At 38.9% G+C, this 15382-nt stretch overlaps 1 protein-coding gene across 1 annotated transcript in view; it reads left to right on the top strand.

The window, feature by feature from the left end:
- Nucleotides 1-15382, top strand: part of pcdh17 (protocadherin 17) — a 71002-nt gene that overhangs the window by 15117 nt on the left and 40503 nt on the right. Inside the window, exons 3-4 of the mRNA XM_082156059.1 lie at nucleotides 14792-14850; nucleotides 14980-15152. Of these exons, the coding sequence (XP_082012185.1) occupies nucleotides 14792-14850; nucleotides 14980-15152 (232 nt within the window). The remainder of the gene's footprint in view (nucleotides 1-14791; nucleotides 14851-14979; nucleotides 15153-15382) is intronic.

Raw genomic sequence — 15382 nt, forward strand, 5'->3', positions numbered from 1 at the left:
AAGTTCATATCTCAATAAAAGAGGTTTGCAAGTACTGCAAATGTCCTGGCTTGTCTTAAACTTTGCCATCAAAATCCTCAAGCACATCTATATATTTTTATGTCTGGATAGATAGAAAATTAGACCGTAAAAAAGCGAACAGGTTTAATATATCTGGTGTTGACTGTAGAACATAACGCTAAACGATAATTTATACAAGCTTCAATAATGATATTGTAATTTATGCCGATAGTCAAAAGTCTATCTTGTCTTAATTATAGAACATAATTACAGCCCTAAACGGATTTAATAGTGACAAAAATGATCAGACATGAAAACCAGTAAAGACAAGTTGAGAAGAAGAAAAAAGGATTTGTTCAGGCCGGAATCCTGATGAGAAACCGCCATGATGATGAGTCTAACAAAGGAGTCAGTGTTTTCACAACAACCAAAAGGTATAGCAAAGCCAAAGCGGAGGTCACATTCAGAAAGAAAAAAAAGAAAAAACTCATATGGAATTTTATTCAGAACTGTTGGGAAGGCGAGTGGAGAAGTCAATCATTCCTCTATATAGGAAGAAAATATTGGAGGGCAGAAAGGAGAGAGACATCAATTGACTCAGTTCCTTTAGCTCTCTCAATCTCCCGTTTGAAGGTGGAAATTTAAGCGCGTTTGAAGGCAAGGTCGGCCGAGTTTATAGCTTTAGATTATGCAATTGTTTCTTCAGGGGTTTGCTGATTAATTCCATACTCTGGCTGACAGGTTCTTAATGCACAGCAGACAGGGCTGCATCGGGACGTTCTGACAGCATTGTATTAAGCAAACCATGCTTTTCTCAATTTATACACACACATAAAGAGAGATGCACGTAGCTGACCCTGAGAGAAATGGAAATGGAAAGAGAGAGAGTCACCTTGGAGTGAAAGACAATTGTTCTGAGCGCTGCCACAACAGTAATGCGTGCAGGCTTTTATGTGCGAACGTGTGCGTTTTTGTGTGAGGCATCTCTTTCTGGAGTTGTTTGGAGAGCAGTCTAGCGGCTTAACAATGCTTTCTTTCATTACTATATTGAACCATATTATATATTTAATTTTCTTCTTTGCTTATGAATTGTTTATCATCTCCCCATGACCTAAATTGGAGGCTCTGTTGCTCTGTTGAGTCATTTGGCAACATTTTAATCTTTATCAAAGCATGTTGGATTGCAGAGGAAGGCTGCTGCGCTAATGAATGGAGTCTAATGGAGTCTGGTCCCACAGTTTCTGTATTCTATGCCTGGCTCATGGGAACCACTTTATGTGGTCTGCTGTAGATTATATCATGTAAAAAAAAAAAAAAAAAAATTAAAAAAAAAAATTGGTATGCTGTAAATGAATTTGGGAAGAGATCTGAAACTCATTTGCTCAGCTCGTCTTCCAGAAAGCTCAGAGAGTGGAGATGTTTAACCACCCTCCTTTCATTATGCATCGCAAAAAGCTGTAGCTAGTTTGTTGATTTTTAATTAGTGGTGCTTGCTCTAAGGTTCATGCTATCATTCATCCCTATATTCATAGGGATGTGAACAGAACATGAGAACTACATCTCGGCATAGACATGACCCCCTAAAACAGCTTAGCAGCCACCTAGAACACCCTTGAAGCACCTCAAAATCCCATACCAACTAACTAGAACACCCTATCAACTAGAGCTGCACATTAAAAAATCATGATCTCGATTCAAACACCTACACGATCTCATTCCTAAATGACAACAATTCGCCTGTGTCACAGGCTCATTGGAAAAAAATTCCTGTGGCAAAATTTTAGCAAAACACGAAATACGTACCCATATGTACATATCACTGCAGTTTCTAAAAGAAATGAACACTAGAGGCAGTAAAACAACAAGCACTTTTAATCGTTTTCACACAAAATTATGATTACTGGGGAACATTATGGATTAATAAATACTTGTTTTCACGCGGCTCCTTGCACAATTATGTTTTGACCTTAAAACACTTTTTACCATAGTGCATGATTTGTAAACGAATATATTTTGGAATTTAGATCACTTAAGCAGCTCCATATCTTCATTAAGCATTAAGCTTGCTCATTACAAAAATGTACTTGTGATGTGAAGAGCTCGGGTACGAATCCCGTGCAAGACAAGTCACGATAATGAAGTAATGAAGCGAGTACATTTTTATGAGTGAGTCATTGAATCATCCATTCAAACTCAAATATATATTTTTTTATAATTCATTCAATGTAATTAAACATTTTAAATAGACTGCAGCAATTAACATTTTGTCAGAACCTCTAGTAAATTACATTGTTTAGTTGTCTGTTGAGAATCGTGATCTCTCTTTGAAACTAATAAAATATGATTCTCAATTTATCCAAAATCATGCAGCTCTACTATCAATCAACCCCCCAAAACACAATAGCAACCAACTAGAACACCTTAGCAGCTAACTAAAACACTACAACCCCTTGCAACTCCCTCAAAATCTCCTAGTAGCAATCACACAGAATGCCCTATCAATCACCAAAAAGCACACAAGCAACCAACTTGAAACATGACAGCAGCTTTTGCACAAGTAAGCAACACTCATATTTGTGAGAAAAAAAGAAAAGAAAAAAAAAATCTGGTTCTATATAGTCTTTGTGGCAGAGCGTAAGTGTAAGTGTATCACAAAGCGTAAGTAAAAAAAAAAACAGTGGGAACATGAATGTTTTCGAGGTCAACAGCTACACACAGTCTCTCTTTCCTATCTCCTAAACTGCTACTAATTAATCTTTTGCTGTTACTTGGATTACAGGGTTGAGGTCTGGAGCCTTTAAGAGCCAATCAGAGATTAATTGTGTTGGACATAACATACTCTGAAATGAGTTTTCTCCTCCATTACTTTGTTTTCAAGCCACCTAGTTATTTAATAATTTTTTTAACTGATTTCACACAGTGGCCTGACGGGTCTGTGGAGATTGTTCCTGCGTGACGGCGGGAAGCGGTTTGGCGTGAAACAGCCTCTATTTTGAGAGAGCGTGTGAACTGCTGTGTTAGGAATTTCAGGGAGAAGAGGAGAAGAAAAGCGATATTTCATTCCCCGAGGCTGAACATGTCACTGATGCGGTTTGGTGATACCAACACAAACGGTCCAGTGACATAGCCAGCATCCCATTTTATACTTCTCCTCTTCTTAAAAAAAAAAAAAAAAAAAAGCTTCCATTAACAATAGCTGTGTTCATAAAAGCATGCTTATATGAGAGATGAGAGGCCAGCTCATATACTCATCACTGCGCGTTAATGCATTAGTATTTTCAGCATTCGGACCTCTGAGAGGGTTGCACATAAATAATCCATCATTTCTCCTGCAGAGATCAGGTTCGTTCATTTATTCACATAAGACTTCCCGATACGTGCATAAGGTTTCTTAATACACACAACACTTTTAAGGTCAGTGGTTCTAAACAGGTCCTTCACATTCTGATTTGTTCAGATAATCATGCATATTTACTAGGATAGCAACATAAATATGCTTAAAACACTTCTTATAGTTTATATATATATATTAGAGGTGCCCGATTCTGGATAAAGTAAGAATCACGATACTTATGTGATCATTTGAATTATTTTAAGACAGAAATAATGATTCTGTGTGGTTGAAAAGCTTGTTTGTAAAATTGTTTCATTCCTATGCATTGCAAAGGCTCTCTCTGGCTCAGTGTCAGTGCCAACGCAGATCTAAATGTTCCGGTGTGATTTTGTCAAAGGATTAATAGACACAGGCGAATTGTTGTTTTTCAGAAATAAGATCGCATGTGTGATGAGAACCGCTAATTTAGCTAGTTTCTTCCATACGCACACACACCCACGTTGCAAAGGCCAAACGCAGCATGACACCAGGGGGTGGCTTAGGCAAAGCTGTTGATAGCCTCAGCGCCCAAATCACTAACAGGTGGTCAAAGACTGGGCTGGGCTCACCGTCTGCAAACTGCATGGGGTGTTTTTCAGTGGATGTCTTTTCTAAGGAAAGATTAAGAGGTCTTTGACCTGGTGCACACTAGTTCTAACACCTTCTTTAGCAGAGTTAACCCCATTGGTGAGAGCTGTAAGGCTATTGGCAGAGGGGTTATCGTGCTTAAATAGGTTTAGCTTGGCGTGCCCGTTATCTGTTTTGCGTTTGAAAGACGACCAAGTGTTGTTACCTCAGTTCAACTCCGGATCCAACTTCCAACACGCTCCCACATTCAACCTCTCAGATACTTATCCAGTGATAATTTGATCTTCTGCGTCGAGGCCGGAGAACCCCGACCACAGCTCCATTTAAGTTCCCAGCTCCAGCCTTTTAACAGCGAGCAGATAGGGCCGACATCGAGGGCCGACGTCTAGTTGGATGTGTTTTGTGGTTTGGCTTGAAGTTTTCAAAAGGCCTCCGTTACGTAAAATGGAAAAACTAATAATGGAGGCTCCAGCAACACAGAGAATTGCTTCGTGCACTTCTCACAAACATGGACTGTAAAAGTTTGATGCACAAGTTGAGCATTTATACGGCTTAGGTTACAGTTTGTCTCTCAATCTCGTTTTCGTGTCATGCCTCATTGTCTTTAATGAGGAGATATATTTGGGAAGAAGCAGGTTGATATAGCTAGCTGCTAAGAAGCTTGGGCAGATTTGAGTGTATTGATTTTTCCTGTTCTAAATCTGTTGTCTCCATCTTACGCTCTTTAAAGGTACAGTAAGAGATTTCTGGTAAACGCTGTTGATATTTGAAATCACCAAAACAAACACGCCTATACCCAAAAGCATCACACCCATATCTTGATGCCTCTGCCCCCACATTCACGTACAGTACATGCTATGTAACACAGGCAATGATGTCATCAATAAGTGAAAGCTATGATAATTCCAACGCAATCTCTCAGTCATTTGTTTAGGGGTGGGGTTAGTGGTGATGACGCTTTCTGAAAAATCGTACGAATTCGTACGAGTGAGGTCGTAGGAATTTGTATGAATTAGCCACCTCGGAAAATACGCAAGAATTGCAGTGAGATCGGGTTGGATAATTTAGGTTGAATGTCTAATTCATTCCGATATTAAGGCGGGACCTCCTGCCTGATTATACCCGTTCTTTTTAAAGTTATATTCCCCTGACATTTTCCTCTTTTGTATTTTCTCTGCCATCTCCCTCTTTCTATAGTCGTTCTGCTAATGTCCGTCTTGTGCACCGAGCTCTCTCTCCTCTCCTATCATGAGTGGACACGCCCCTTACTGCTGATTGGCTACAGGTGTGTTTTGGTGCTCGGTCCGATCCATTTTTCAACAACTTTTTTCAAAATATCGCTTACTGCTGCACCTTTATCGTTTGAATTCTTCTACATTAATATGTTGTGCCTTCTCTGTATGCATTACATTTTTTTGTTCCCTTTCAGTTAAATGTCAGGAGTCCATCTCTTCTCTCAGCAAGCTAAACAGTAGAGCATGGTGCTAGCAAAGTCATGAGTTTGATTCCCTTGAAATTAATCAAGTGGTACATTGCATTCAGGCATTCATTTAAGGATGATTTGAATTTGAACGCATGAATGTAAAACTTGTTTTGTTATGATTGTTTTGTAATGTTAATGATTATCTTTGGGTTTTGTGTGTGAAATGTTAAGGACTGCTATCTTGATTCATTTTTAGATGCATGCCCCAAGATATCTTCTGATTCTGCAGAGATCCTCATTTTAAAATATTGCTTGCAGTAACTTCTCCTCATTTATACAAAATGTTATTCTGATAGCAAAAAGCAACAAAAAGCTGTGTGGTTCAGTTGGATCATTTGTCTTCACATACAGCTCATAACTGAATCAAAATAAAAAACAGGCTGTGAGATGAAGAGTGTTTGTTTATGAATGTGAGAGGCCGCAGTGGAGCAGATCTTTAGCGTGTGTCTGAGAATGTTTGTTTTTGAAGTGCTCTAAAAGCTTTGTGCTCTTCTGCGAGGTGTCCTCAGGGAGGTCTGGACCACCAGTGGTGGAGAATCAGGAGGAATCCACAATCTGCTGTGTGAGGCTCTGAGCTTTCAGGAGCGACCTCGGACGATTAACAAATCAATTACACGCCGCTGCATTTCGTTACAGAGGAACATGTGCCATAGCTCTGTAACCTCAGCATGAAGCCGTGCCGATTCGAGACACCCTGCACTCTGACCAACCCCTGACGGCACTGCTCCAGCCGTGAACCCAACGGGTGACCTTATCCAATAATAGAGAGAGTAGATTGCACATGTTTGTTTGTCTTCACATTCACTGAAGCAGAAGTGTGCTTGACATTTCCAAAGCAGTACCTCGACTCTCAAAGCCCCCAGCGGAAACTTTAACACCCTTCCGCTTAAGAAACACGTTCAAGAAATGGTGTCATAAACCCATAACCACTCTTAATTAGTGCACGGTCCATTTGTGGACATCTCTATTTCGAATATAAACCTACATTATCTCAAGTATCATGTTTGCGTTTGTAGAAACCAGCTTTTCTTCTGAACTACAGGGTTCAAATAAGGATTAACTGTCACGCTGTTTGATGTTAACCGTCTCATCCGGGGTTCTCTTCTGTAACACCTTTTTGAAATTCTAATTAGTCCCACACACTTCATCCAAATGAAATAAAATTATGTGGGAGATTTCTGCACAAGTAATACATGCAGTGCAACGTGGGAAGTGAGGTTGTTAAGCTGGGCACATTTCGGCCGAACCGCAGGGCTCGCTACTTGAAAGGGAATAATACAGGAACAAGAGGTGCACATCTTTGAACAAATTCGTTTTGAGCAGGATCCCCCCCCCCCCCCCCCCCCCCCCCACACACACACACACACACACAATTTCATATCTTTGAAAAGAATGAATCAGATTTAGATTCTCCATCTATTGCCTTCTTTCCCTCAGTTTCCTTTAATCCTACAATATATATGCACATTATTATTATAAAAATATGAATATGAACTAGAAGAAAATGTAAAAAATTCATTTTGAGCAGGATTATATATATTATATATACAACATTTTATGGTACTAATATAAATATGAAAAAGAAGAAAATATGGTTAATTTTTTATTATTTTAAAATGTGTATTGTATATAATTTTTTCATATTGTTTAGAATGGGATGGCACAAAACCGTTTATAAACACATTATATATTGGAATGTTATAGTTCATATAGATATTTTTATTAATTGGAAAAGCCACCTGTTTCCTACAATAACTCTTGCTCCCTAAAGCCTTAGAATGGTTAAACCATCCACCATGTTTCGACTCAGAGAGGTTATCCCTTGTATCACACCTCTAATGTGCTTAACTAGAAAGCCAAGCCACCTCTCTCTCTATCTCAAGCTCTCGTTCTCACCCTGTCCCTCTATCCTTGACGTCTGCCTCAGGTCTCACCGTTGTATCCTAAATTTCCTAGAGAGTCTGAGCATGAAAAATTACACTGGCAAGAGCCTTTTTATATCTCATAATGAGCTTAAGAAATGTATTTTCCACTTCGCTTGTTTTTAAGAACAACGACCAGAGCTGTAAGGACGAGTTGAATGTCAGAAAGCCTTTTGTTTCTCACTCAGAAAACCTGAGAGGCTTCAATAAAGCAAAATGAAAGTTTTGAAATGTGTTTTTTTTTTAGTTTTTTTTTCAGTGTACTCGTACTAGAAAAGGACAGCTGCCATCTTTTCTGTTAACATAGTTATGGGATTATGTTCTGCATTTCCCGAGAGAAAATTGGGTCTTATCTGGTCTGTATGACAGTTGCCACTGACTGCATCCATGTCAGCCGGACACAGGCGGTTGGGAGATAGAAGCAGGTCTGCCCTGAAGCATTTATAATCCCACCCGGGATTACTGTAATCTCCCTCTCTTCATTTTTGAAATCGGGATTTGTGAAAAGAAATGGTGACTAGATGTGGTTATTGCCACTGAGATACACTGGCTCACATATGTATAAGTGCTTCTTTTGTGGCTCAGATCGCTTGTTCTGTAGTTATGACGAGCGCTGTAATTGCTCTCAGAAAGGATTTCATGTATTAAAAACACAAAAGAACAGACATGCAAAAATGTAATGCAGATTTTAGCCTAATTTGCCCAGTGTTCTTGTTCATGCATTAAAATAGGTTTTATTCCAAAAGGCTTTAGGATCAGAAAATCGTGTGAGGGGAGACATTCTATAATAATTATTAGCTTTTCTTATGAATATTAAGTAAGTCACATGACCAACACAACCCTCCCACCCTTATGTTGTTTCAAACCTGTGTGATTTACTGTCTTTTGTGGAAACCAATAGATGATAGTTTGGAATATGTATTTTTTTTATCCATACAATTAACGGCAGTAGGGTCCAGTGTTGTTTTCGAACCCATTGTTTTTTATTGTATGGATTTTTTGAAGATAAAAACAGTCTCCAAAATATCTTCTTTTGTGGTCCACAGAAGAATGAAAGTGATACAGGTTTAAAAATGAAATGAGAGTCAGTAAATGATGACAGATTTTTGTTTTATGTGTCCGGCTGCATTTTTTGTCTTTGTATTGTGACCAAACCAATCAAGAAAAAAAAAAAGTTTAGACATTTTTAAAAGTAAAGTGGATAGTCACAATGGTTGTTATGCACCTGTCTGGGACCGTTTTAGGACAATGATATCCACTCATAAGTGGACATTTGGGACACAGATTAGACTTAGCATTAATGGCGATTTAAACCCTTAAACAACAGAAAGCGGAGTGTCGTGGCTATTATATTTAAAAGGTTCCTGTCAAATCCAAGCTTAGATAAAAACGGATGACCTGTGGTGTCTGTTGAGCTCCCCCGTTATTAATCTCGATGAATATAACTCTGACCACAAACGTCTAGATTCATGTGGCGTTAATTTCAAAGGAAGCAATTAATTTTTCAAAACTTTTAACTGGGGAGACCAGGAGCAGGAAATGGCATTTGGTTCGTTAAGGCTAGACGATAGATAGGCTCAGTAACCACAGGAAAACATGACCGGCTAATTGAATTTGATCACTTGGTAATGCACCAGAGAAATGACCTAATCAATGCTCGTGCCATTGAGTAGGCCATTCTTTGTCTCTGCCCCTATAATGAATGCATCGCTTGAGAGTCCGATTATTCTGTTATTCATTTGAGTCGGCTCGGCACGCACAGGGGTAACTTGTCCTGCTCTTGTTTGTTATGTAGTTGTAAACATCGATCGCTCTTTGTTTATGAAGCTTTATTGTGTACATTTCGCAAATGCGATTCCACCCAGGGGCTTGGTGTTCAAACAGCCAAACAAACAGACGCAAAAAACGGCTTGTTTGCCCTTGAAACCTTTGATTCTCGATAGCCCGTCATGTCAGATGGCTGTTTTACACTCAATTAGGGAGCTATTGGTGCCCAGTCTGTTTGCAGTCAGAGTTTGCTTTGTTTAGTTGCTGTGAAAGTTTTCTTCTGGGGTACGGTTAATGTGGAGATATAAATAAATCTAAATTAGGGATGTGAGCTGCATATATTTGACGTTCATTTTTGGTCACATTTCCCATAGTATAATGCATTTCCCATAGCTGCTTGTCACAAAGTTTTGGTGGTAAATCCAATGCAACAGAATATGAATAAATCAGTGACGTGTTTAATACCTATGAGAGCATTTTAGTGCCAAATTAAAATAAAACATTTAATATTTTGATAATAAAGTCATAATATTTAGAAAATAATCTCATAAGAATAGTCATTACGAAATAAAAGTAATACTATTTTGAGAAAAAAAAGTTAAAATAATGAGAGAATGAAGCTTTTTTATTTCATTTTATTGTATTTAATTATTGTATATATTAATTATTTCAACATTGCACAAAAACGCTAGTAAATGGTGGTCACTAATCCTTATTGTGGCAGTGACATTGATGATGAAAAAACAGAAACAACTAAAAAGTCTGTTTTAAACAAAGTGCAAACAGCCTTAATTTTACTTTGCTATGGTCCAGTGTAAACTTTTACGTATACATTAAATTGTAATTGTACACTACTGAATGTTTGTCTGTATGCTAAATATAGCCACCATCCCAAAAAGTGACGAGTTTGTCAGTAAACTATATATATTTGTCCACTTGGCAGACTTACAAGGTTGAATTGAATGTAATGCACACATGCTCTTCTCCGAGTTGTGTTTGTATTGTCAGACAGCAGAGGGCACATATCTGGCACGGTGAAATACCCAGATGCATTTCACAAGCCAGAGAGCTCCAATGACGTTCGAAAGGCAGATGGGCATATATGCTGCATAAGCATCCCTTCCTTTCCCTCATGACATCTTCCCCCTCACCTCCATACCTATCGCTTACAATGCCTCTAGATTTCATTCTCTGTTTGTCTTGTAAACACGCTTATGCACACACACACACACAGGTTTGCCTGTCTTTTGTTCATTTGTCTCTATTGAAAGGAGGCATCTGGCTGGTCACCGTGAAAACACTCTAGAGAGTGTAGTGAGGATTCCTTGAAATAGATGAGCCATTTTCTGCCTCTCTCTTGAGAGAGTCTGTTTTTCTCCCACACACTCCCTTAGACAAAGTTCCACTCGTTTTGTTGCTTCGCATGAGTTTGCTTACCTGTTGTTTGGGGAGTTTATGTTTAAAAGTCTTACAAAACCTCCTTTGGGGAGATTTGGGGATCACACAATTCAATTCATATACATTTGTATTAGTATTTATAAATTGTCATTATTTTATATTATTACTAAATAAATAATTACTAAAATGTATATAATTGTATTATTTTATATATATATATATACACACACATATACACACTAGGGGTTGAACGGTTTTTTTAAAGTCGACATTTATGTGATGAAAGTCGATGTCGACCAGTCGCTGATGACGTCATCGATGAACAAATGAGCCTGAACCTCGAGCTGAGACTCGAACGCGAGTTGCCTTGTGCACAGCTATGGCATATGACAGCGCTTCTACATAACAGTTTTTTTTTTTTTTTTTTTTTTTTTTTTTTTTGGGTAGTTATATTTCTCACAGATTTCTGCTCATTCTAAATCAGATATAGATAAAGTAGCACAGTAAAGATTACACATAATATGAATGCGTGAGAGAGCGATTGTGTGTGAAGTGCACGTGGCAGTGGCTCTAATAGTGAAGCTGTGGGTTTTAGTTACTAAGAAATATATGCTAGAACTTTTCAGTTTCTAAGCTATTTTATTGATGTCAAAGAACAGAGTTTACAATACATTTCTGTGCTACTGAATGATTCTGTGCTCGCAATCTTCACGTGATATGCGCACTACTGTATGAGTGTGTGTGTGTGTGTGTGTGTATACAGCAGCAGTTTAGAACAGCGATTAACTTATCTGTACAATAAGCTGTGTAAAATGTGCATTCACTCGATCAATGTTGAGCATCCATATAGTATAATCATATTGTGGAGCACTCTCTGAGTGTGCATTTATTTGTCATTTAAACTGAAACGGAGCGTAAAAATGGACTTCAAAGATCTCTTATCCTGTTGTGCCCTCTATAGGCCAATGATCAGCGATCAGGTGTGTGTGTGTGTGTGTGTGTGTGTGTGTGTGTGTGTGTGTGTGTGTGTGTGTGTGTGTGTGTGTGTGTGTGTGTGTGTCAACATCCTTGTTTTATTAAATAACTGAGGTATTAGGTTTTCCTGTACTCAAGCACCAATGGGCAAATATTGGTGATAGTTTGTATAAATATTCAGTTAATGTACAAGCAGTGATGTTTTCTTTGAACAATGTATTTTGAAGTTAGGAGTTAGCCGTTAGCGTTTGTCTCTATTAACAAAGAAGCATCTGGCAACTTTGAAAATTCTGATAAAAATAAAAGAATGGTAGAAGTTAGAAAACTGCTGAATCACTTACAAAACAAAGAAAAATCTAGAAATCAGTCATGGAAAGTCTAGAGTATTTTGCTAATGGCTCCAGTCGAAAACATGCAGATGGAAGCTAATCCTGTTGTTAATACTTGTTTGCTGCATTACTGCAAATGATGGTCCAGTGCCCTCATTTGGGAGTTAAACACTCAATTAAAACAAGCGTAAGTTTAGTAACAGTGATAAATAGTGTTAGTCATTAGCTGTCTGCTAGTCTGTTGCATGTAACAGCTGGACTGGATATGAAAATAGCAGAAACGCAGTTACCTGATGCCATACACCTCCGTGTCTCATTAAAGCCAGGACCTGAAGTTGTAAATATCAGTATGTGCTAATTGGCAGGAGAATGTGTGATCTGTACTACTGTAATGTACTTTATATTAGCTTGTAGTTGTTGATACAAAGCGTTTATTTATAGCGGCTCACAGCAACACTGTTGGAACGAACAGGCGACGTTGGCTGCCAGCCTGCAAGATCGTGATTCGTTTTTTTCATGGTTGTGGATGTTTTCTGATGAAGTTTTTGCGAAAGACACATGGAAATGGAAGGAAATTTAAATAAGCGGGCCGCATGGAGCCGTGCATGACCCAGAGCTGCCACGGCCAGCGGACACAGCTTGCGCTATCTCAGGAAAAGCCTCATGAATCTCGACTGAGACCGGCACTATCCTCTTCGTTCTCTCGCTCAGAGATTTTCTCCAGGGGCAGTTTGCACACAGGCAGGATGTTGTAAAACACTTCCTCTGAAAGTGCTCTTATCAACCTTTTAAAACGCAGACGTGTGTAGGTCGTATTGCTGTGATTCCTGTCGCTGCCAAGGGCACACTGGCGCTGCTATCAAAATGAGCCATCATCCTCCGTTCTGGCACCCCTGCAAATATTTAATTAATAGATAGTGCCTTTTTAACTTATCTTTTGTAATTGCTGGTTTTTGCATTCTGGGAAAATGGCTGTAGAGCTATTTGAATGCACTGAATTCACTCTTCTTTTACCTTGAAATAGCACAGCTATGCATCAACGCTGTGCAAAAGGTTGGTTTGTCCCCTGACCCCTGAAAAGGTGCTTTTTTTCCTCGGGAAATAAAGTTAAAAAAGTCGAAATGAACCAAAGTTCGCTTTGAATTTTCAAAAGGCAATTACAACTTTAGCTGTAAAGCATTCCAATCGCTGATTTAGCCTTTGGTTCGGCTTGTGCATCTGCGCTTTTTATCTATGGCTGGAGTTGAAAGACGCGCTCCGTTCTGCGATAGAGAGTCTCAACAAAGCTCCATAAAGGTCACGAGGGTACAGAGAGGCCTACGTGACCTTTCACACAATCCCATAATCCCCTCCTGCTGTGGCTTTACCGTCTCGTTTCATCGTTTCAGCCGTCAGTGACATCGCGTACCATTCAAATATCTCCTTTTGAAGTCCAACAGTGCGTTGAAGAAAAATATTATATCTCTCTCCAGCAAATAGAAATTGTATTATGGCGTAAGGTTTCAGAAGCGAAAAAAGAAAATTGAAAAGATAAACATTGCTATCGCACTTTGATTACATAGCAAGTCTTTTTTATGTAAAAGTCTAAGATCTGTTTGCTTAGATCTTTTCCTGGTCGCATCTTTCAAATGTCTTTGAAATCAACAGGTGCGATTACAGTTTTATACACCGAGTACATGTGGTAATGTCAGGCATAAAAGCGTATATTAGTAATAAAGAATGTTCCAGCACTGCATTACTGTACCATCAAGATGTCTGAGAGGTTTTATGATGGTGAAGAGAGAGAGGGATGGGGAGGGAGGGGGGAGATGGGGGGATTGGGGGGTGTGTGGACGGGATGGAGAGGAGGAATAAGGCAGTGCATTAGTCTCTCTCAGTCTCGTGTTTAGCCGTGTCAATATTGTCTGGACCACAGCTGAGTCCAGATTCTCTTCCGTTCCACTCCGTATTGACTAAGTTACTGCTCAAACACGTTGTGGCATCATTGATGTAACATTGAGTTGAGTAATTGAAACCTATAGAAGAGAGATCAGAGAGGGATTGTTTTTTGATATAACTCTGTAAAGAATGGTGAAGTTTACTCAATAAAGCGCTTCTTATTATTACTCAGCTTTGTCTTTGTGTGGCAGAACTGATTGGTAGACTTTGAGACATTCTCCTTTTTCACATAATGATGATAGATATGCAAAATCTTCTCAGCTGAAGTAAGAGTAAGCATGAGTAAGCATGAATCTCCAGAAAGCTGTACACAAATATATATATATATTATTTTTGGGGATTTGGATTAAATATGACCCACACATGTTTATTGGCATTCACACATAAAGAAAAAAAAATAAAAGAAAAATACATGATTGTTTTCCATGAAGTATTAGAAAAGCATTAATACACACCGAAGATCAAAAATAAAACATGATGCAATAAAATAAACTCTCAGCAAGACATTAATGAGCATTAAGATGCTGGCAGATCAAATCACATCACTGCAATCCTGTTTAGTTCTTTATTTTATACTTAGTCACTCTATAAAGTAAATACAATTAGCTTCTATTAACTACAGTAGTTGTGAATGGAAGTTCTCAGATGAATAAAGAAGGTTGTGCATGTGTGGGTGAGTGCGCAGAGCCTTTAACAACCCATCCTCTCATTTTCTCATCCCAACAAACTCCCTCCTCTTCATTACATTTTCTGCCTTGCTCCTCCACTCTTATTTGTATCTAACAGGTCATTAAGTTCACAAATGTGCAATTGAGTGTTTTGGATGTTTAATTAGCATGTTTCCTTGACTAATTAAAATGCACAAATCTAAGGATTAAAGCCCCCCTCTTTTTCTGCTTCTCTCCCACCCCATTTTATGAATAATTAATCAATCTCTTTCACCAGGAGATTCAGTTGCACACCAGGACACATTTCAGTGTCGTGCAAGACGTAAACTCTTTTCCTTTTTCCTTCACAGACAGACAATTTTCCTGCTGAGCCCAATTACATGGGTAACAGGCAGCAGTTTGTTCAAAGGTAAGGCCTATTTAACAGTTTTCTCAGCTTTATTTGTCTTGAACTCCTCTGCACATGAATGTTCTTTAGTTTAGAACTAAAAACCCATGCCCGTTTGATCATTCCCGTCTTGTTTTTTTCGACTTGTAGCAGCTCCACGTTCAAAGATCCAGAGCGAGCCAGTCTCAGAGACAGCGGGCATGGGGACAGCGACCAAGCGGACAGCGATCAGGACACTAATAAAGGCTCCTGCTGTGACATGTCCGCTAAGGAAGCGCTCAAGATGAAGGCCACTGGCCTCAAGCCTCAACCACTTGAGCAGGGTGAGTCCTTCAACATCAGGAACTTAATTTAGAACCAAAGATTGAGTTGTTTAGAGTCTGTCTCTCTTCTTGTGTCTTTTTGAAATTCGCTCAAATTCCTTATAGATAAGGACGTTCCTTACATTCCTTGTGTGTTTGTTGTCTTTACCTGGCACGTTCCACAAATGCAGTACACTTTTGTCCCATGGTTTTATAGGAACTATTCGATTTTAGATACAATGGTGAACGTT

Source organism: Leuciscus leuciscus (assembly GCF_965113295.1).
Source record: "Leuciscus leuciscus genome assembly, chromosome: 23".
NCBI classification, from domain to species: domain Eukaryota; kingdom Metazoa; phylum Chordata; class Actinopteri; order Cypriniformes; family Leuciscidae; genus Leuciscus; species Leuciscus leuciscus.